At 36.1% G+C, this 22,410-nt stretch overlaps 1 protein-coding gene across 2 annotated transcripts in view; it reads right to left on the reverse strand.

Annotated features, from left to right (window-relative positions):
* Positions 1 to 8,200: 8,200 nt before the first annotated feature.
* Positions 8,201 to 22,410, reverse strand: part of LOC149239688 (uncharacterized) — a 74,111-nt gene continuing 59,901 nt past the window's right edge. For both annotated transcript variants that reach the window (XM_089373486.1, XM_089373485.1), the window contains 3 exons: positions 9,410 to 9,589; positions 9,130 to 9,285; positions 8,201 to 8,851 (listed from right to left, as the gene is read on the reverse strand). In XM_089373486.1, the coding sequence (XP_089229612.1) occupies positions 8,675 to 8,851; positions 9,130 to 9,285; positions 9,410 to 9,589 (513 nt within the window). In that variant the 3' untranslated portion in view covers positions 8,201 to 8,674. The remainder of the gene's footprint in view (positions 8,852 to 9,129; positions 9,286 to 9,409; positions 9,590 to 22,410) is intronic.

The following is a 22,410-nucleotide window of genomic DNA, read 5'->3' on the forward strand; positions in this document are numbered from 1 at the left end:
AATGTACCGAAGGAAAATATTATAAGGGGACCATTCCCCTCATGCAGCAAGTTCACAGGTTTGGATCAACCCGAGGAGTTTGAGAATCATGATCAAGGAATCTCATGTATGCAGGTGGAAGAAAGCCCTCTATGACTTGAAGAAAAACACCTCGGGCATAGTATGAGAGGATCGATAGCTGTCTAATGCAGCTGAGATTCACTAGGAGTGAAACCGATCCAAACCATTACTCGAAGGTTGTGGATGATAAACCTCTCGTACCGGCACCTATGTTTGACAGATGCAGACCCTCTCATTTATAGGAGACAGAGGGAGTTGGATTCTGAATGTGAGAAGATAAGCTGCAAGCTTGTGACTGCCTCGAAGATCTTAACTTTCAGAAGTTATATGGTAATGATGTCGGACCAGATTTGGGAAATGCCTTTGAGTTTCATAAACTCATTCACATTGATGTACTTGGAGAACCTCCGTCTGGACATATTGGATGCAGTTAGCATGGTGAGCTCATATTTGAGACTCACTGGATTGATGCCAAGAATCTTCTGAGATATCTTCAGGGCAGAATCTCTCATGGATTGAGATACACTGGCGGAAATATGAAACCACATGATTATTCGAATGATGAGTGGGCAGGAAGTATGGAGGATCACTAGAGCACTTCCCAGTGTTGTTTCTCTTTGGAATCTGCCTCGATATCCTGGATGAGCAGGAAGCAGAAGTCAGTGACTCTGAGCAGAATACATTGCTGATAGCATGGCCTTCTGTGAGGCATTCTGGTTGTTGAAACTCTTCAGTGAGCTGTTTGTACACATGATGAATACCACTGTGATTCTCTGTGACAACTAGAGGTGGGATTCGATTATTGAGGAATCTCGTATTCGACAATTGCTCCAGCAGATAGACATCAAATACTGCCTTATCTGGGATATGGTAAGTCGATGATCAAGGAGGCTCCATCGCACTGAGATGATGTACAAGACAAAGCCCCGAGGAAAGATCAAATTTGTGATTTTCCCGAACGACTTGGAGTCATCGAGAGACCTTTGTAAAAGGGTCCTACATGTTGCATACATTGAGCTCTAGGAGCTCTGGAGGGCATGCAGTTCTACTGGAGCAACATACGACCACAGGGTGACTCACCCTCCCCTGGTGGTGCACACTGGAACAAGATGATTCGCTCTCTTGCGAAACAAGATGATACACTCTCTTGTGTAGCAGGATGATTAGTTCTCCTGTAAGGCCTGGATTGATGTGTTCTCCATGGCGATTGTAGCAAGATTGATGTGTTCTCCTGTGAGGCCTGGATTGATGTGTTCTCCATGGCGATTGTAGCAGGATTGATGTGTTCTCCTGTGAGGCATGTATTGATGTGTTCTCCATGGCGATTGTAGCAGGATTGATGTGTTCTCCTGTGAGGCCTGGATTGATGTGTTCTCCATGGCAGCCTGGATTGATGTGTTCTCCATGGCGATTGTAGCAGGATTGATGTGTTCTCCTGTGAGGACAGGATTGATTAAGTTCTCCTGTCGAGGCATCCTACCCATGCAGTTTGGGACTCATGGGAAGTACCTCTCATCTGATCAATGAGCAGGGAAATGAAGTTAGGGACCATAGTAGTACCGATGGACGCATCGTTGTATCTACCGTACTCCCTACGCTAGGATGTCCTCCATTGATCTAGGATCAATGATACTGGTCTGGGACCAATGGTAGGAGTTGTACATAATATGACGCTGACTTCGGGTCGGCTGAGACTGGTCTGGGACCAGTGGTACATACTCCAAGACTGACTTCGTGTCAGTGCAGTACTGGTCTAGGACCAGTGAGAGTGGTTCATACTATGACGTTGACTTCGGGTCCGCTGAGACTGGTCTGGGACCAGTGGTACACTCTCTGAGACTGCGATACTGGTCTAGGACCAGGAGTGGTACCTACTATGACGCTGACTTTGGGTCGGTTAAGACTGGTCTGGGACTAGTGGTACGCGCTCTGAGTCTGACTTCGGGTCAGTGGAGAATGGTATGAGACATTCTCGATCAATTCTTCTTCTTCATAGTTCAGCGGAGATGAGCAGAGCAGAGCAGAGCTAGCAGAGACAGCAGAGCTGAGCAGAGCAGAGCTAAGCAGAGCTAGCAGAGCCAGCAGAGCTGAGCAGAGCAGAGCCAGCAGAGCTGAGAAGAGCCAACAGAGCTGAGCAAAGCCAGCAGAGCTGAGTAGAGTAGAGCTGAGCTAAGCAGAGCAGAGCTAGCAGAGCCAGCAGAGCAGAGCTAGCAGAGCCAGCAGAGCTGAGCAGAGCAGAGTTACCAAAACCAGCAGAGCTTAGTAGAGCAGAGCTAGCAAAGCCAGTAGAGCTGAGTAGAGTAGAGCAGAGCTGAGCAGAGCAGAGCTAGCAGAGCCAGCAGAGCTGAGCAGAGCAGAGTTACCAAAGCCAGCAGAGCTGAGTAGAGCAGAGCTAGTAGAGCCAGCAGAGCTGAGCAGAGCAGAGTTACCAAAGCCAGCAGAGCTGAGTAGAGCAGAGCTAGCAGAACCAGCAGAGCAGAGCTAGCAAAGCCAGCAGAGCAGAGCTAGCAGATCCAGCAGAGCAGAGTAGAGCAGAGCCAGCAGAGTTGAGCAGAGTTGGGTAGAATAGTGCAGGGCACTGATGGCAGAGATAGTACAGTCGGACATATGGATCAGCAAATGGAGTTTCCCCTAGTTGAGAGGGAGTGTTAAATTGGCAACTAGGGCCAAACTCCATGTGGGTTGGCTTATTTCTGGCAGCTGATATTTTTATTGGATCCCTCTCGTTGGGAGGTGTAGGATTGATCCAAAGATCATCCGATTCCGATAAGTATTTATGGAGATATGAATTTATTTTGTTTATGTAATTAATATCACACCGACCAGCACATATGTAGGCTCTAGAAGCCCAACCGACGTGTCTATTCAACCTCTACATTATTAGTATAAATAGATGAGGATTTTATGTCATTTAAACATATATTCTTGAGTGATCTCCTCCTCTCCACGTCTTGGGTTTTTGGAGGAGTGATACACCAAGAGTGATATGTTGGCCTTATGAAAATGCCTTAGCCGTAGTACAACGCAGTCATGGTAAAACGCTGGTCCATGTGCTGTTTATGAAAACATCTATTCATAATATACGTTGTTCACATTGGATACGTCATGGATGCTATACGCTGGTTTCATGTAGTCATGGGATCACGTTGATTATACGCAGCCCTTGCAATAAACACAAGAAATTTGTATTCTTCTCTGAAATGTCATGGGTGCAGAGGATCCGAAAAATGATGGACAGAACGTGCAATCCCTTCTGTGATCATGGAGCAGATCCGCATTAGGGCAAGGAGAGTGTAACTGCACCTCGGATGGGTTTAAGGTGTAGTAAGACTAGCCCTCGAATGGAAGCAAAAAGATTGGTTTTCAGATGGAAGGAGGATGACCTCGCACTATAGGAAGACTGGCTCTCGGATGACCTCGCATTACAGTAAGGCAACAGATCAGGTCTAACCACGCACTATAGGAAGACTGACTCTCGGATGACCTCGCATTACAGTAAGGCAACAGATCAGCGCTGACCACGCACTAGAGGAAGACTGGCTCTCGGATGACCTCGCATTACAGTAAGGCAACAGATCAGGTCTACAGATGGAATAGCATCACTGTAATCTTCACATGTCTTGACATTACATTGTGGAACACTCAGCTTCCCAACAGCCCTAGATCATGTACATCAATGCATTCGTTACAGCAATTACTCCATACGCTGTCAATAGATAAGTCTTGGCATTTATTTATAGAGATACTATATCAGTCATATGGTCTCAGTCATATGCTGTCATAAATTCATAACACGTAGGGTCCATACGCAGTCATGACGATACCCTTACACATGGTTCATATATACGATGTTCAATGTTGCTCATGTTATTACACGTTGTTCATATATATATATATATATATATATATATATATATATATATATATATACATATACGTTGTTCATGTTATGCACAGAGATATCCATATCCAATCATAACAACAATCAAGGTATGGGGTCGTTGTAAATTCCTATAGCCGCAGTCATGCACTCACAATGACAAGGATCATGAGCAATGATGGTTACAGTATCAACATAATGAGAATGATAAGAATGATATGTCTCCGATCATGATGGGCATGGGCAGCAAGATGATGCTAAGAGTAGATGAGAGCAGCTTAGTCATAGGGCTGCATGATAAAAGGCAGCAAGATAATTAATAAGATCATGGACATGGGAAACATGTTGATAATCATGATTAGTGCAGCATGGTGTAGTATGCAGTGGTGCAGCAAGAGAACCAGATGCAGCACGATGATAGGTGAAGGAGTCACCTTGGAGGATCAGTTGAAGCAGAATGTCTTCAACTGATCTCATTGTTATAGGAAATTATCTATGCTCAGATCTAGACAAGTCAAAGTGTTGACTTCTGTTGTAAATGTACTCTCTCTCTCTTTCTCTGCTGAACTTTGAAGATAAAAGAAGATTTGATCAAAGGGTTTCCCCACACATTGTGGGGTTTGTCCCTGGCTCGCGCCATATCGTGTGTCCTCTTGCCTTGGCTTGTCTTCTGCGTTTTATATTTATGTTCTATCTGCAGTTTATCATAATGCTGATGTGATTGCTAACTATGAAAATTTTATAAATTGCTCTAGCATAGAACATACCCAAAACTTAACAATTATTAAGATATTTCACAATGAGCTTAAATTATAACTACAAAAAGTTGAGATTTTAGCATTATATAATGTTCATATGGATATCAATTACAATAATCTCTGGTTATATGTAATTGATTTGTTTAAAGTAATGATGGAAACACAATTGAATATTCACATATGAAAATCAAAGCATTACATAAATTAAGAAAGGTGTACTTCTTAGTGGATTGGATAATCAAATTAATTTATATACTTAATCTAAAACCTTGAAACGATGTTATAGAGTTATTTATCTCATTATGGACATTTTCACAGAAGTTTAAAGGATTTTCCTTTCTACTACATGAGCTAATACATATTGTTTCATCCATTAATCTACCAATCCTTTACTCTTAACTCTTATTTTAGGCATATCCAACTAATTTTAATGGGCATTTTTAGGAAAGCAAGTTAAATGTGGAACACTGACAGTCATAGAATTTGTTTTACAACATAGGGAATGAGAGGAAAAGGTAAGGCAGCAAGGCTATCACCAAAAGTTTGTCGATGGAGTTGAGAGAACTAACTTTGGAGAATGATCAGTATTGTTTGTGGAAAAATATATAAGTTTTCACAATGGGCTTAAATTATAACTACAAAAACTTGAGATTTTAGCATTTTAAAATGGTTACTGGTATCAATGGAAATAATGTTTGGCTATATGTAATTGATTTAACCCAAATAATAATGGCAACATAGTTGAACATTCATATATGAAAATCATAGCATTACATAAATAAGAAAGGCATACTTATTAGTGGATTGGAGAAGCAATTATTTATATACTCTATCTGAAACCTTGAAACAATACTATAGAGTTGTGTCTCATCGATTAACACAATCCCAAAAGTAGTGACATTATGCCATTTTTCTTTTAATAACGATTTATAAAGCAAACGATGTGTTTACTCTTGTTGAATAATCACATCGGAATTAATGTTACATGGCTCCCTACTCATCAATGTGAGGATAATATTAAATAAAACACATGTTTAAAAATAAGGTCTTTACATTTATGTGTTAGAAAAAATGCATTTATTTGTTAGTATGTGAATTTGATGTATGCATATGAATGTCTAGCAAAGGATAACATTTTATATTTGAAATTTGAGAAAACATTGTTACTTTAGCATTCCTGAGTGCATTTGAAAAAATTTAAAAAAAAAAAGGTCATGCTCGAAAGGAATGAAAAGTTGAGCAATTCAAATTCCAAGAAATGTTTCTCAATGCTTGCATATCCATATTCTATATCTAATACATGGACCATACACGGGGATTCCTCAATCAAGGTTGAATACCATCATATTTTCTAATTATTACGATTATCACTGTTAGAGTGAAGCGGGGCTTCTAATTGTTGTTCTGACTTTTTCTAATAAATAAATAAATAAATTTGTACACATGCTTACACTGAAGGAAAAATGGCTTAGAAAAGACACAATGGAAACCTAGGTGGAACTCCAAAATAATGGAAGTATATCTTCTAATATTTACATTTTTAATAGAAGGATAAATGTTGTCAAAACATTTCATACAAAATTTCTTCAAAGGCCAATCTTTGCAAAAGGTAATAAACCATGCACTATTCATGTTGACAACTCAATAAACAAACCATCTATGCAAAGCTTGATGTTTAAATGATTTAAGTTTGAAGGAAATATTTACTCATTTTATGCACGCAGTCACATTACTAAAATTGATTTCTACACAATAAGGAAGATATGTTAAATTGTTTTAGATTGCCACCTACTTATCCATATTTATTTAAGTCTCAATTATCTCCTCACAAATGACTCCTTTTGTGATTGTTGTGTCCCTCTATGGTAGTATTCATTGCTCTATAGCTAATAGCCCACAACCTCCCTTGCATGTGCCTTTTGGCACTTTAACTACTTGTAAAAGACTTGAGATTAAGCTATGTATCAATGTAGAAACAACATTTTTACACTAGAATATGATGTCAAACATGTGTGTTCTTATCACAACGGCAGACCTAAAGATTAAGTTGAAATTCAATCATAAACAAAATATCATTACTTAAATATCAACAACAAATCACTCTCTATCCATGCATTGAAAAAACCAAACACCTTTTCTATTGTTATTCAAACAAGTTTACTCTATTCCTAATATTCTTTCCAATAAAATCAATCTAAATGTGAGTTTTTAAATTCTTTACCTCCGCCTTATCTTTTTGAAAGCATAATTGAAAATTTTCTATTATCCTTTTAAACATTTTTGCTTTTTAATTTTTGTATGCAAATACATCATTGATTACCAAAAATAAGTCAAAATAACACAATTTAAAATGTAATTTTATTTTAACCTAAGCTATTCAAACAGGTTTACTCTGCCTTATCTTTTTGAAAGCATAATTGAAAATTTTCTATTATCCTTTTAAACATTTTTGCTTTTTAATTTTTGTATGCAAATACATCATTGATTACCAAAAATAAGTCAAAATAACACAATTTAAAATGTAATTTTATTTTAACCTAAGCTATTCAAACAGGTTTACTCTTCCTAATATTCTTTCCAATCAAATCAATCTAAATGTGAGATTTTAAATTCTTTACCTCCGTCTTTTTGAAAGCATATTTGAAAATTTTATATTATCCTTTTAAACACTTTTGCCTTTTAATTTTTATATGCAAATACATCATTGACTACCAAAAATAAGTCAAAATAACACAATTTAAAATGTAATTTTATTTTAACCTAAAAACTAGATTTTAGATGTAAAAGAAATTTTAAAATATCCACATATAATTCATAAGAATTTGAAAATGAAAATCCTATTACCTTTAAGAACTTATTGGAGATCAAATTCTTAAATTGCATAAATAAATTGTCACTGTCACCTAACTATATTAATTGGATATTCTTTTACTTTCTCGAACAAAATACTTATATTATTTCAAAATGTGACCCATCACAATAAGATTTATGGTGAATGTAAAACCTCATGAAAATAAGCCAAATTTTCAAAATATAGAATGCTGCGAATACACTACGAAATGGATGCCAACTCGAGTTTAATATAGCCAAAAGTCGGTCACAAGGTCTCCTGACTGCTCCAGGTTCTTTAATATGAGCTTATACTTTGTTTCCTCTTAACACCAATAAGTGCCTTTCTGTATTCGCACCCGTAGTGCCTTCTTGTGGTAATGCTCGCACCAAGTGGTCATTCATAGTATGTTATTGAAGAGAACACATACATATCACTTTTCAAATATCTATTCTTCATCTCATGAAGTAACAAAAAGGTTTTATTTTAAATTCAGAATAGCTCAAAAAAATTATACATCAACAATGGTCCAGTAAATTCTCATATCCTGGGTTGTGGGCAATTCAGACATTAAAATACAAAAAAATGCAGGATTGCATACTTCAATGTGAGTAGCATCCTTGTATATGGTTGGAGAAAATCCATTCAACAATTGAAGCACAGAAGCGGCAGTGTCCAACAAATTATCAGCATTTATAAGCAAAATTGAACGGCCAAAAATATAAATAAATAAAACATTATATCTGCGGGTGATAAAGGTGCTATGTAAACAGCATCACTTAGTGCTGAATCCCATCAGGGCAGGGGAAGACTCACGAAGTTAAATGTAGGGTAAACCCACCTTCCTCAAAATTGCTGATTTGATATGGCCTGTGCTTCTCAGGCCAATGAATGGAATCTAACTTTTAAGAAAAATAATCAGACTTGTTACAGGGAATAGAAAAAATTACATATACAGAACTCCAAAGGACCAGCCTAACCATGAAACAAACTTCGCTGTAACATGCTTTCCAGGTATCAACTCTCGACTATTTAGCTGAAAATCAAGTACCTGGATAGGTTTAGTTCGAGAATGAATGAATCTAATTTACATTATATAACAGGCTACACAAGTGAAACCTGCCTGCCTTATCACGGAATCAAATATTAATGATCATAATCTGACTCATTCAGAAAGATCTCATATTTGGTTCCCTTAAGTTTCTTGTACACCTCATTCCAATTCTGGACGTGATCTGAAAGAGGCCGTGTATGAATCTTCACTTGCTGGCTATTCAATTGCCTCGGTGGCACTTTCAAAAACTCTTGCACTTCAACCATTTTCTGCAAATAGCAGCCAATCTTTAAATGACCACAGTTGAAGAGGAGGTTTAATGAAAGTATCCCCTCTTTACTATCAAAAATAAATAAATAAATGCCTCTTTTTCAGGAAACGAGGCATTCACTTTTCCATTTTCTTTCAGATTTCTACAACTTACTGGAAAGGAATTACTTCAATTCCAGCAAAAAGCAGTCAGCATCAGCTTAATATGTAAATTTATTGAGGAAAAGAGAGAATGATCAGCTTCATATAACAATTGAGAATTAAATAACAGGGATACCTTTGGGTCATTGACCAGGTCTTCATAATATAGGACTATGTGATTTGTGTTCTTGAAAAACTCTACAGCATCACGAGTCACCTCTTCTATTCGATTCAAATTGGCTATCAAATATGTTGCATTGATCACTGGTTTATATGCTGCTAGCAACTCTGCCTGCAAACAATTATAAACCTGAACAGTTAGTGATCAAAGGCTCAACAAAGTTACAGTCTTGACAATCTGAATCATCCAATGATTTGTGATAGGCATTTAAAATTTGTAAAATAATTATGCATACCTCTTGCTTTGAATGTACATGTGACTTATGTGTGCCATTTAGCAGTTTTGCTTCACGGTCATAAGCATTAGCCAAAACAGAGATCAAACGTCGCAAGAGATTCCGCCTAAATAATAAGATGACAGAGACACCCCTTTTGATGAAATATTTAACTATTTCCCTGTTATACTCCATAGCACCCTGCCATGTTTATATTATATATATTGTAAGCCAAAGTGACTGAAACACTAAGCCAGAGATCCAAAGCTAACCACAAAACAAGCATAACCATGGATCTAGTTTGTCAGGCCAAAGTGAAATGATGCTACAGATATTATTTACAATGAGAATATAATCACAGGTCAATAAGCAAAAAATTGATTTAATTATCTCTAATAAAACTAGCAGACTACGTCCAGTTTTCTGCTATTTTTTTATATAGCTGGTGGTCAACACATCCCAGGAATGTACCAAAGTACATTGTATGCATTCTATTCAACTGGATACACAAACCTGCACTTCAAATTTAGTATAATTTGTATATATCACTCTGTAAAATAAGACATCAGATCCATAACACCAGTGCAGGGTCCCATGGAGAAATAGGAATTTATACTCCATCTCATGGTCAACTAGTACATTAAAATTTAAAATACACCATGGACACCAAAGTTAAGAAAAAACACGGCATTCTAAAGCACACACAACTACTTACATATGGAAAGCCAAATGAGCCAAAATAGTTTCATAAAAAATCAAGAAGGCAGAGAGAAAGGTCAGAAATGATTATGTTCATAAAAGCCATGCAACTTGCAAGCATTAAACTTCCGAAAAAAAGAACACAACACCTTTTCTTTAAGTATATATAAATATTCATGCCAGTAATAACACATAAAAATATCATGACTTAAGTAATTCCCAGGCCTTTCCATTTCCAAATAAGTGGGACATGTATGAATTCATTTATGTAATAGTTTAAACTTTAAAGTATGAGTCAAGTTCAGTCTAAAGTTTAAACTCTAGTGCTTAGATTTTAAACATTTTTTCCTCTTAATCTAGTTGAAGAAAAACAGGCTTGGTCCTTTTTGGTTGACGGCAAGAAACATGGTGTATTTATTCAACCAAGGAAAACTTCAACGACCTTGGTAGATTGTTTGCTACCCATTCAATGGGATAATACACCGTTTTCTGCAAGAAGGGCAACTTCATAGTCTTTTAAATAGTCAGCGCAGAACAAAGTATGGCGCAAAACAGCTACTAAATATAATGGAAAAATTTGAAAACTGGATTAATATCACAAAAGAAAAACACAAGCAAAAGGAATGCTCTTCACTTTCAGCCACGTAAGGCCTATCAAGTCAAACTTCTAAAGGCTTTATGGAGGCTTCTTTGCAATGCACATTTGGTTGTGCGCTCTATAGATCAGTCCTCCTCCACTGGACAAAAATGAATTGCCGACTCTAGAAAAAATAGGCCTATGACCAAACATCAGCACTTTCCCTCTAATTTACAACCAGCATAGACCCATCTTAACTTTGGATTTACCAAGTACCAAGAGGGATCCAACCTGTCAAGATGCAAACCTCTTTTTGAGTGCAAAACTTGATGAAAGGTTTGCATCTCGAGAGATTTGATTCCTCTCCACACTTGGTAGATCTGGAATTAAGATGAATCTATGTTGATTCTTAATAACACTATTTACATTTCTATAAATTTCACATCTCTCTATATAGATAGTCTCATTTTTAATTTTATCAAAACCTTAATAATACATTTTTCTTTGACATGTTTTCCTTTTATCTTTTTAAATAATTTTTTAATGTGATATACATAGATTGATTTCAAACATAGGGAGAAAGAAAATTTATTGTAAACATTTAGTTTTTACGTGTTTATTAATTTAATTTAAATATGAAGTTTTGAAATATCATGGTTATAAATACGAATCATTATTATATTAATTTATATAGAAAAATTGATCCTAATTTATATATACTATTTACATTTTATATATATTTCACATTATTCTTATTTCTAACTATATGTTTATTAATTAAATTTAAACATGATGAGATGAAATATCATGATTATAAATATGGAACATCATTACTTAAGTTTCTTTTAATGTGATATGCTTATTATGAATTTTTCTGGAAGAAATTGGTTGTAATTTTATTAATAAAAACATAATTACAATATAACAAATTGAATTGAATCAACTTTATTTTTATTATTGCTTTTATTACATTTTATTTTTTATATATTTTTAATTGAGCCAACATTGTGTTTTATTATTATTATATTTTCATCTAACGTTTCACTACAACATCTCATCTAACAAATCACTATGTCTCTACAATACCGAGTTGTAGAGCATCTCCCGGTGCAATAACACCAAAATGAAGAGAGAATAATAATGGTGATAACTCAACCTTACCAAGTTCAAAGTATGGTGATGCCATAGCTGACTCTGCCAAGTTTGGATAGGTCCATGTTCCAAGAATGGACACAATCTTCTTTCTACTTACAACATCACTTGCACCACCAAAAAGGTGGAATTTTGGCCACATCAACCGTTATAAAGGCAATACATGATGGTTTTGATGTGGTTTCCTTAGGTTATTCTAATAAAGTTTCAAGTCATGGTCTACGAGGATCTTTTCCACAACTTACAAATGATTCACCTAGAATGATTCTTAGCATGTTTTAGTGGTTTTCTCTCCTTCACATTAAGATGTTGATCCTCCTATAGTGATCGTGTAGGAAAATGTTGATGACAATGACTTATTATCACTAGTCCAAATCCCATCCAATTAAATTCACTTCTTATATACTTGTGCCCAACGTCATCTTCACCAACTTGTGGAACCATGCACATTGGTGTGGGAGATGATGTTTAGGGAGGATAATATCTAATGTCTTCTTTATGTAGCCCTTATTCAATGCTAAGGAGGGAATGTAAACCTTGTGATGTATTGCCTTCTCTCCATAGGCCCTTGTTCAAATTAAGGAGGGATGTTAATTGACGCAATCCAAGCTTCCATAGCATTCACAGGAAACTACAAAACCAGAATCATTGTTATAGAACGCATAGCCCCAGCAATTTGATTTTGGCTACTATATTAAACTAATTCAATGATTAAATCACTAAGAATAAACAGAGAGTAATTCTAGACCTACCCACAAGAACTCATAATGGATTTCAATTTTTTTTAATCATTTAGAATGTGTTGTTACATACAAGAATTCAAATATGAGAGTGGAGTCCTCAAAGTGCTTGAAATCCTATGTTGTTACACAACAATACCACGCAATAACCAAAACACCCTCTCTAACTCATACAGCAGCCAATCACACTCTCTCCAAATCATACAGCAACCAAAACCAATACCAAAGTCCAAGAGCAAGAAGCCAAAATCCCAAGAGCTCGAGGCAAACAAGCAAAAGCCAATAAGCCAAAAGTTACTTTTCTTCCTTGTTCCTACAATTTATTTTCACATTGTTGACCTCTTCGCATTCCAACTAAACAATTTGTTTCCCATACTATTGACCTCTTCACATTCCAGAGCTTAATCGATTCACTTCCTCTTAGTATGCAAACAAACCAAAATTTGTAACCTACATCCCATTTTCGTAGTGCGTCTAGTAGTGGTTGTCTTGTAGTAGTGTAGTTAAATAACTATCAATTTGAGTGTGTCAGCAACTCCATGCAACAGGTGTATCAGAACGTGATCATGGGAGTGTCAGCGACTCAAAAGTAGTTGCCGCTTTGATAAAACACAGCCACATGAGTAGCAATAACTACCATCTAGGTGTATCGACAACTAACATAATAGGAGTATCAACAACTCCAATACATGGGAGTAACACCACTTGTTACGAACTCAAACATAAACTTGTTTTTGGTTGATGAGGATTGCCCAAGGCCAAGGATGCTCCTGCATCATTAACAATGAGGGTGTAATCTTCTTTTTAGTCCATAATTGACCTTATATTGAGTTGGGTATCTATACACCTCTTCCCATTCATATTCATCAATCTTCTCCATGTCCCCTTATTCAACATAAAGGGGGATGTTGAAAATGGTGTAAGCTTTATTCCTAGCCACGACCAACCTTATATTGTAATCATAACCTCTCATACACATATGCTCATAATCCATCTTGGGTAAAGCACCCTACCCATTGAGTTGTGCGTTTATACGCAATTCTCATTTGTAATTATCATCATGTGATTCTTTTTCCTTCTTAATAATGTGGATTTCCCAAGGGCACCTATCAAGTGTTGTGATCTCTTGTTATTGGGTTTATTTTTGTAGGGCCCCAACAAGTGGCCTCAGATTTCCCTCTATTATTTTTTTTAACTAAATAGCTAGTTGTGATCTCTTGTTATTGGGTTTATTTTTGTAGGGCCCCAACAAGTGGCCTCAGATTTCCCTCTATTATTTTTTTTAACTAAATAGCTAGTTGTGATCTCTTGTTATTGGGTTTATTTTTGTAGGGCCCCAACAAGTGGCCTCAGATTTCCCTCTATTATTTTTTTTAACTAAATAGCTATACATACAAAAATGTAATATCATCAATTTACAATAGCCATATAGATGTATTACAGTATGGTTGGATCAATATTTAAAATCCAAATCTACAATACCAAAAAAAAAACCATTTCAAAGTTTATAAATATTTCATTAATACCAACAAGCTTTGCTACAAACATTGTTAACACTAAACTTCAAGTTATGCATTCTACTAAATGGTCCATACAAAAATTACAATGAGGGTACCATTCATTCAAGTGAATGTAGAATCCTTGATGCAAGTTGTCTTGATCCTCATCTCTTGCTTGAAGTCGCTCCAACAATCAATCCTCCACAATTTCCAATGCACAAGACCGAAGTTGATAACCCACTCGATTGTCCGCCCTACCAATGCCAATGTACTCTTCTTCCCTTTGGCCCCCCAAGTGGGGTTGTAGGCAAGAGAAGAGAACAACACTAGCTGATAAGAATTAGGTTGTAGCCCTAGTCTCCCTAGATCAACAAATTCCTATCCAACACACTATCCAACAATACTCAAGATCACAATTTCACAACAATATCATAGGTTCTATCTAGAAAAATTAGAATGTCGACAACCATTTTGTTGAAAATGTAACTAGCATTTGTCTTCACAATTATTGTCTAGCCCATGACATGATGTAATTCATATGTATTTGTAAAAGGGAAGAAAAAGAGAACTTCGAGTAAAAGAAAAGAAAAAATATTTTTATAAAGCATGGGTTTCATGCTCATTTTATTTTGCTTCTAGGTCCAAGCACCCATTGAGTGCTTCTAGGATTTGTGTCATAAGTCATTGTCCTTATCATAATGTACCAAGTCGACCTACCCTCTATTCAAGTCGACCTCATAAAGGGAATTCGACCACACAAAAAGACTATTTATAAGCAGTGCATTTGACCTATTTGAGTATTCATTCAAGACAAAAATTCGATCATCACATCTTAAGTTTCTAGCGAAGGTATAGAACTGAGCCAAAGGTGCAAAACAAGCCGAAGGTACAAAACTGAGCCGAAGGTGCAAAACAAGCCGAAGGTTCAAAACTGAGCACGAGGGACAGAACTGAAAAGAAAAAATATTTTTATAAAGCATGGGTTTCATGCTCATTTTATTTTGCTTCTAGGTCCAAGCACCCATTGAGTGCTTCTAGGATTTGTGTCATAAGTCATTGTCCTTATCATAATGTATTAGACCCTTCTTGGCCTTATTATGTCAAAGAAATAAAATTTATTTTATGTAATTTGGTCATATATTACTCCACCAAGTCGACCTACCCTCTATTCAATTCGACCTCATAAAGGGAATTCGACCACACAAAAAGACTATTTATAAGCAGTGCATTTGACTTATTTGAGTATTCATTCAAGACAAAAATTCAATCATCACATCTTAAGTTTCTAGCGAAGGTATAGAACTGAGCCAAAGGTGCAAAACAAGCCGAAGGTACAAAACTGAGTCGAAGGTGCAAAACAAGCCGAAGGTTCAAAACTGAGCACAAGGGACAGAACTGAGCCAAAGGTGCAGAACTGAGCCAAAGGTGCAGAACTGAGCCGAGGGTGCAAAACTGAGTCGAAGGTGCAGAACAAGTTGAAGGTACAAAATTGAGGGAACAGGCCGAAGGTACAGAACTAAGGTAACAGGTCGAAGGTGCAGAACTAAGGTAACAGACCAAAGGTGCAGAGTTTTTTTCTTGGGAGGCTGACTTGGTGGTTGGAAGAGGTCTTTGTCAAAGGGTCTCGGTTGTCTCAATCGATTTGGTTCTAAAGGAAGAGGAGAATTTTTGGGTTTTCCCCTAGAAGAGGGGTTTTTCCCTAGATGAGAGCATACATCCTGTCTCCTTGTTGTTTTGATCTTCATGCATTTATGTTTTGATAGTTGCTTGATGATAAGGAAATAAAAGAAGACATAAAAGTTAATAAGATTGCAAAGAAACCACAAGTAATTATCAAGATAAGAAAATCTTTTTGTCTTTCTGATTTTATAACACATCTAGGACTAGGGAGCTCCAAGATTTTCCCTTCACAAGAATGTGTTCCTTTTGTAGTTTCCAAAACATAATTATCTCAAACTCTCACAAGTTAACCAAGAAAAAGTATCCAACCTGAAAATAGAAAATGTCAAGACTCCTATTGCATGAGGCTATGTTGCATGAGTTTCTGAAAGGTGGGAGTGTTGGGAACCTAGGTACAAGTGTTTGGAACATCTAGAAGCTTCATGCAAATTTACAATAAATGATAATAATATGTTAAAAATAATAAATAATACAAAAAAATGAATATTAAAATAGGTTCTTTTTTATTATGCGATATATATGTTTCAATATAAAATTACAACTATAAAATAACACAAATATTAAACTTTAACAATAAATGTTTATAAATATTATTCATATATAGGATTTATATTGATGAAATATATCATTAATTACATATATATATATAGTAGATATTTTCTAAATAATTAAGTTGATAAATAAAAAATTAGCATATCATAATAATAAAGTTAATACTTGTTGGAAAAAGTAACTATGTTCGGTCTTCAATAATGTACTTGAGTCATTATGTAATGTACTGGTCAAAAGAATAAAGAAAATAATTTTTATTATTATTGTTGTGACTTATAAAAGCATGGATTTCATGCTTGGGTCACCATGTTTTAGGTCAAAGTCCCCATTGAGGACTTCTAGGATTTATTCTAAATCTATAGAATTATTGTACATTTAAAGAGACCCTTCTTGGGCTTTTAAATCATGTAAATTGGTTTATTCTTGAGTCAAATATGAATTATGGAACCTCCACACCATGTCGGCCTAAGATAAGATCAAGTCGGCCAATTATAGATTGCCCTGGTCAAGAATCTAGTCCATGGCATTGTAGTGCCTAAAATTCTTCATGGTTCATATAGTTTGAGATCTTCCATTGTATATGTACATTATGAATACCTCCCAAGTTAAGAGGGAGTGTTGGAAAAAGTAACTATGTTTGGTTTTAAATAATGTACTTGAGTCATTATGTAATGTACTTGTCAAAAGAATAAAGAAAATATTTTTTATTATTATTGTTGTGACCTATTAAAGCATGGGTTTCATGCTTGGGTCACCATGTTTTAGGTCAAAGTCCCCATTGAGGTCTTCTAGGATTTATTCTAAGTCTAGAATTATTGTACATTTAAAGAGACCCTTCTTGGGCTTTTGAATCATGTAAATTGGTTTGGTATTGAGTCAAATATGAATTATGGAACCTCCACACCATGTCGGCCTAAGAGAAGATCAAGTCGGCCTAAGGACCCATTCTACCCCACAAGAAGCCTATAAAAGGAAGGACTGTGAAATCATTTGGAGTATCACTTCTCATCTTCTCAACGACTAGGCAGAAGTGCGAAAATTTTCTTGTTGGGCAAAAGTGCGAAGTGGATAGCTGGAAAAGTATGTTGTCGAGAAGCCGAAGTGAATGTGAGTTTGGGAGAGTCTAAGGAGAAGAGAAAAATCGAAATTTTGGTGGTGATCTCACTATGTTCCATGCTCTAGATTGGGAGAACGAAGTCTTCCAAGTTGGATTGCTGGCAGAAGCTGCAAATTGCTGCATAGTCGAAGTTGTTGAGAAGAGGTCAATCTTTTAGAAGCTGACTTGGTGTGGATGGAAGGTCTGGTCAAGGTCTAGGGTGAAGAGTCTCAAATAATACATTTGAAAGGAAGAATTACTTTGATTGGGTTTTCCCTCGAGGAGTTTTTCCCCTGGCATGTGCCTACATCTTGTGTCCATTGTTTTATGTGTCGCTGCTTTTGGTAATTGTTTGATGAACTAAAGAAAGAAAATATAAAGGATCGTAATAATAAGAAACATCACAACTAATTATCAAGATCGAGAAAATATTTACTGCCTCTCTAATTTTCCAACAATGCCAAACCAAACTAAATAAATAGAAATGAAAAGAAGTTAAAAACCTCCAAGTCATGTTCTATGTAAATTAACAATAATAAAACTTTTTGTTCCCACCATTGCTCAAGCTCTACTAAGACGGCCCCTTACATCCCACGACGCCAATGCAACCTGTTATTGTCTAATTTAGCGGCCTCGACAAAGTCCTTCGATGCGCTATGGTGGTACCACGTACTATAAGTGCCCACTATCAACTCAATATGAATCTCCATGCTTTAGGTCAACTCCAACAAAATCCAATGGAGGCTTCCCTAATCTAAATATAGATAACTACACCAAAGATAAGTGACGAGTGCCTAAATGTGATGTCTAGGGTGAAGGCTAGAGTTAATTAATTAATTACTAGTTCTGAAATTTGAAATAAACTGCAGAAAAAATGCAAACCAACAAGCTAAAAATCACTCGAATCTTACAATACTTTGCTCTAATGACAACAAAAGGTGAATGATGGATGCCCTTACCAAATGATAGATGAATTCCTTAATTTACCCTTTGATAGCTAGCTGAAATTGGAAAATTGTGTTGTTGTCCTGCACTTTTCAGACTTGATCAAACCATTGAATGAGGGTTTTGCTGGATCTAGAAAAAAAGAATTATCATGCCAAACCACATATCTGCAACACTTCTTTTTATAGTCTTTCCAATGGGTGCAAGGGCCTCTTCAAGGCCGACTTCAAGGGGCTGGCCGACCTGATCTCTTAGGTGGTTTCTAAACTTTTCATGACATAAAATATTTTTCTTTACATTGATACATGAGCCCTGAAGGGGCTTTACATCATGAATTTGACTTGACTCAATATACAAACCTAGAGCACACAATGGATGTTTGACCTAGGACCGAAAACCTTAGGCAAGAAACCCATTTACAAAAAACTTCTACAAAATATTTTTCTTTTCTTTCTTTGGGATAATCTCTTCTCTAAAGTGCTTCATTAATTGCTCTTATCATCTTGTGTTGTCATTGTGAGCATCTTGTTTCAAGTAATCTAATCTTGTTGAATCATTTAATGTATTTATAATCTCATTGAAATCATTCATATCTTGCACCTTCATTCTAAGTTAGAAATGCATCTCTAAAATTTACCTCCAAGCATAAGCTTGGTTGAAAGAAAAATAGGACCACCTTCTTCATCTAATTTGAGAAGTTTAGACCCTCATTCGCAATTAACACAGGTGACCTTGCAGTTCTCTTGTGGACAATCCCTTGTAGGAAAAGAGACACTTGACTGGTTAGAAGTCCTAGGTAGGAATCGTTAATGAGGCCTTAGCCTCCTTCCCCAGAACTTCTCTCTACAACTAGCGTTGACTAGCTTCAAAATAATTGAGAGTAAGGATTCACCTAGAGTAGGCATTTAATTAAATTAACCAATATCTTGCATCACACGTTAGATCTAGGTCTTGCACTTCATTTAGGATAGAATTTGCATCCCGCAGCAATTGTTCATCTGGTAACTTGGAATATTAATCTATATTGTGCAAGTAATTAATTTAAAGGCACTGGTCTATCACTTATATCTTAAGGAATCTAATCTAATTGTGCTTAATAATCATTCTTTCCATTCAATTCTAAAACCAAGTTGCTAGGTCATTCAGTTGTGTCTCCTGTACTTATTGGTTCCCAACAAGTTTCTCATCTTCTCATCCGTAGTACTACCCCACTTAGCCGGCATTTAGGAGACAACATATATGGAGAGGGCAAGGATCAGAGTGACAACCCCTTCCCTGAGTGTTGTCGCAATTCTGTGTACAATTTGAGCAACAACAAGATGCAACATAGAACTGTGTTTTTGCCAATGATCCAAAGCCACAAACAAAAACACACGACGGGCAAGATCCAAGGACTTCAAAGCATTCCTACAGTGAGACCTCCACGTATTAATGAAGATAGAGGATTTCAACATCAGGTAATCCAACACAAGGATTTCCCCTAGAGGAATCAAGTTTATGATAAAGATGCACGAAAAAAGGATGCTTGTATATATATATATATATATATATATATATATATATATATATTAACGTAAGCAAGAGTCGACATCATTGCTAAACGTATTGACATCCATCATCCAGTTGATGTAAATGGATCCTCACACCAGCCAAATGATTATCATGACTTATCTTAGTGTGGCATTAATCTTAGATCCAAAGGGACTCCCTGCGTTCCAAGCAGTTTCCCTTATTGGGAATGACTCAACGAGCATAAGATTGGGGGTACATCGTTGATTGATCCACCAAGGAAGCTTCTCTAGGGCCAGAGAGAGCTAAGGAGAAAGGCTCCCTCATATCAAGCAAAAAAAGAATCTAGTTTTTATAAAGATGGTTGACCCAAAAGATAAATTGGAAGTTACAACTTGTATTAAAAGGTCCTAAGGGTTTGTGAAACCCTAGAACGAGACCTATAGACTTAGTTGCAGTGAAGAAGTTTGCAGGGCCATCAGTTACTTTCTTGCAGGGCAAAATCAGTGGCCAAAAGTCTTGTCTTTAGAATTATGGTTTTCATATTCACTTGACTAGTTTATGTTCTTGAACATTGTAAGTGGTTAAGATTAAAGTGTGGCATCAAATCTCTGTCATATTTAGCTATAGGTTTTAATTCAAAGTTTGAGAATCAGAAATTGATGCTCAAAATAATGAACGCTAATGTCAGGGTTTGAAGTTAAAATTATGATAGGACCATGTGTTATTACTGATTCATTTGTTGATGAATACGATCAGATCGAATATGACTATTGCATAGATCAGAATATGTATTACAAGGGAAAGCGCAGCCAGGTAAAAGAACTAGAAGATTTAGGGTTTTTAAATCCTATAGCAAGATATAGAGTGTTGAATACAAGGGTAGATATGGCATTGACGCTATCCTATTGTTGAGCTCTTATAAGGCTGGATATATCAAGGATAAAGAAACCCTAGCTCATACAATTCATACAAGGAAGTAAAGGAAAGTAGCATACATTAGTAGTTGATGAGGAGGACGAGGATGATGAGTTTGTGGACGAATTTCAATGATTTCTGCAAAAAGGAAAGGATCAAGAGGGAATTGACAACTCCCTACAATCCTCATATAAAAAGATAGGTACTTCATAACTTTCTTCCTTGAGTATTGCTTTATTTTTTTAATGATGAGCCGCTTGTCTTTGTCGTTTTTTTGCAGATACATCGTAAAGGATGCCTACATAATAATTATGGCAGCAGACAGAAGCATCGGGAAGAACAAAGCAATTTTTTGTGGCAAGAGGACTCTCCTAGGATCAAGTTCAAGAGGGAGAAATTGTATTGACATCTAGAACCGTGCAAGATGACCGAAAGAGCTCCTAGTTCAGAGGGAGTAGACTACCATCAAGTTTAAAGGATGCCATGATCAAGGAAATTGTGTTGAGACCTAGAGGGAAGCCAGTGGTAACTTCCAAGTGGATTTACAATATCATGCATGCAACATAGAGAAGTACAAAGTGAGATTCGTGAGGTCCTAGAAAGAGGGAGAGGACTATGAGGAGACATTTGCTCCAGATGCCAAGTACACTTCTATTAGAATTATTATTTCTATTGATTATGTTATGGATTGGAGGTTACATCAAATGAATATAGAGACCACTTTCCTCAATGGATTAATTGAGGAAGAAGTGTACATAGAGCTACCTCAGGGTTTTGAGATACATAAGAGGGAATATAAAGTCTGCAGATTGAAGAAAGCTTTGTACAGACGCCGAGCATGGTATTCTCGAATTAATAGATATTTGTTGAGTGTTGGTTGATCTTGTTATTATATGACTTATTTCTGACAGCAGCAAAAGGACTCACATGACAAAGCAGTGTTACTTGGGAGCGGGAGCGGGAGCGGGGAGCGGGAGCGGAAGCGGGAGCGGGAGCGACCATTTTCAGAAGCTCCCGGTTTGGGAGCGAATCCCGGAGCGATTTTTTAAAAATATATATATTTTTTATATTTTTTAATTTTTGATACATATATGTCAACAAAAACATGTAGAATGATGAAATAGACATAAAAAACATAAAAAAACATAAATTGATCATTGAACCATATCACATCAATCATCTAGAAATTATAATCGTCATCAACCTTAGTAAAATAATAAATTAAAATAACATTCAATTCAATAACATTTATCATCATTGATCACCAAAGTAACAAGTTGTACTTGTAAGCCAAGTTTAACCATTACAAGAAGTAATATCGAAGATATTTCTAAGTCCTAACTTCTAACTGTTAACATGATATGAAATGTTAAAAATTTATAAAATGAAACATGAATAATGAGATGAAATGAAACAACTTTAGTCTTTCACAAAGCATCATATTCATAATTCACAATCATTACCAATGAGTTATAATTGCCAAGGCCCAACTTCAAACTTCAAATTTTCATTGTCACAGTGATATAATGTTTACAAAAAATATCATAATGTCATAATGATATGAAAGAGTCAAGAGTCAAGAGTCAAGGACTCAAAACTCAACACTGAACAGTTATGAAAACTAAAGTGACAAGTCTAATAGAAACTAAAAAAGA

The sequence above is a fragment of the Pinus tabuliformis genome, chromosome 8 (genome assembly GCF_031772625.1).
Source record: "Pinus tabuliformis cultivar Carrire ecotype Pingquan chromosome 8, CPIR1, whole genome shotgun sequence".
In the NCBI taxonomy this organism is placed as follows: domain Eukaryota; kingdom Viridiplantae; phylum Streptophyta; class Pinopsida; order Pinales; family Pinaceae; genus Pinus; species Pinus tabuliformis.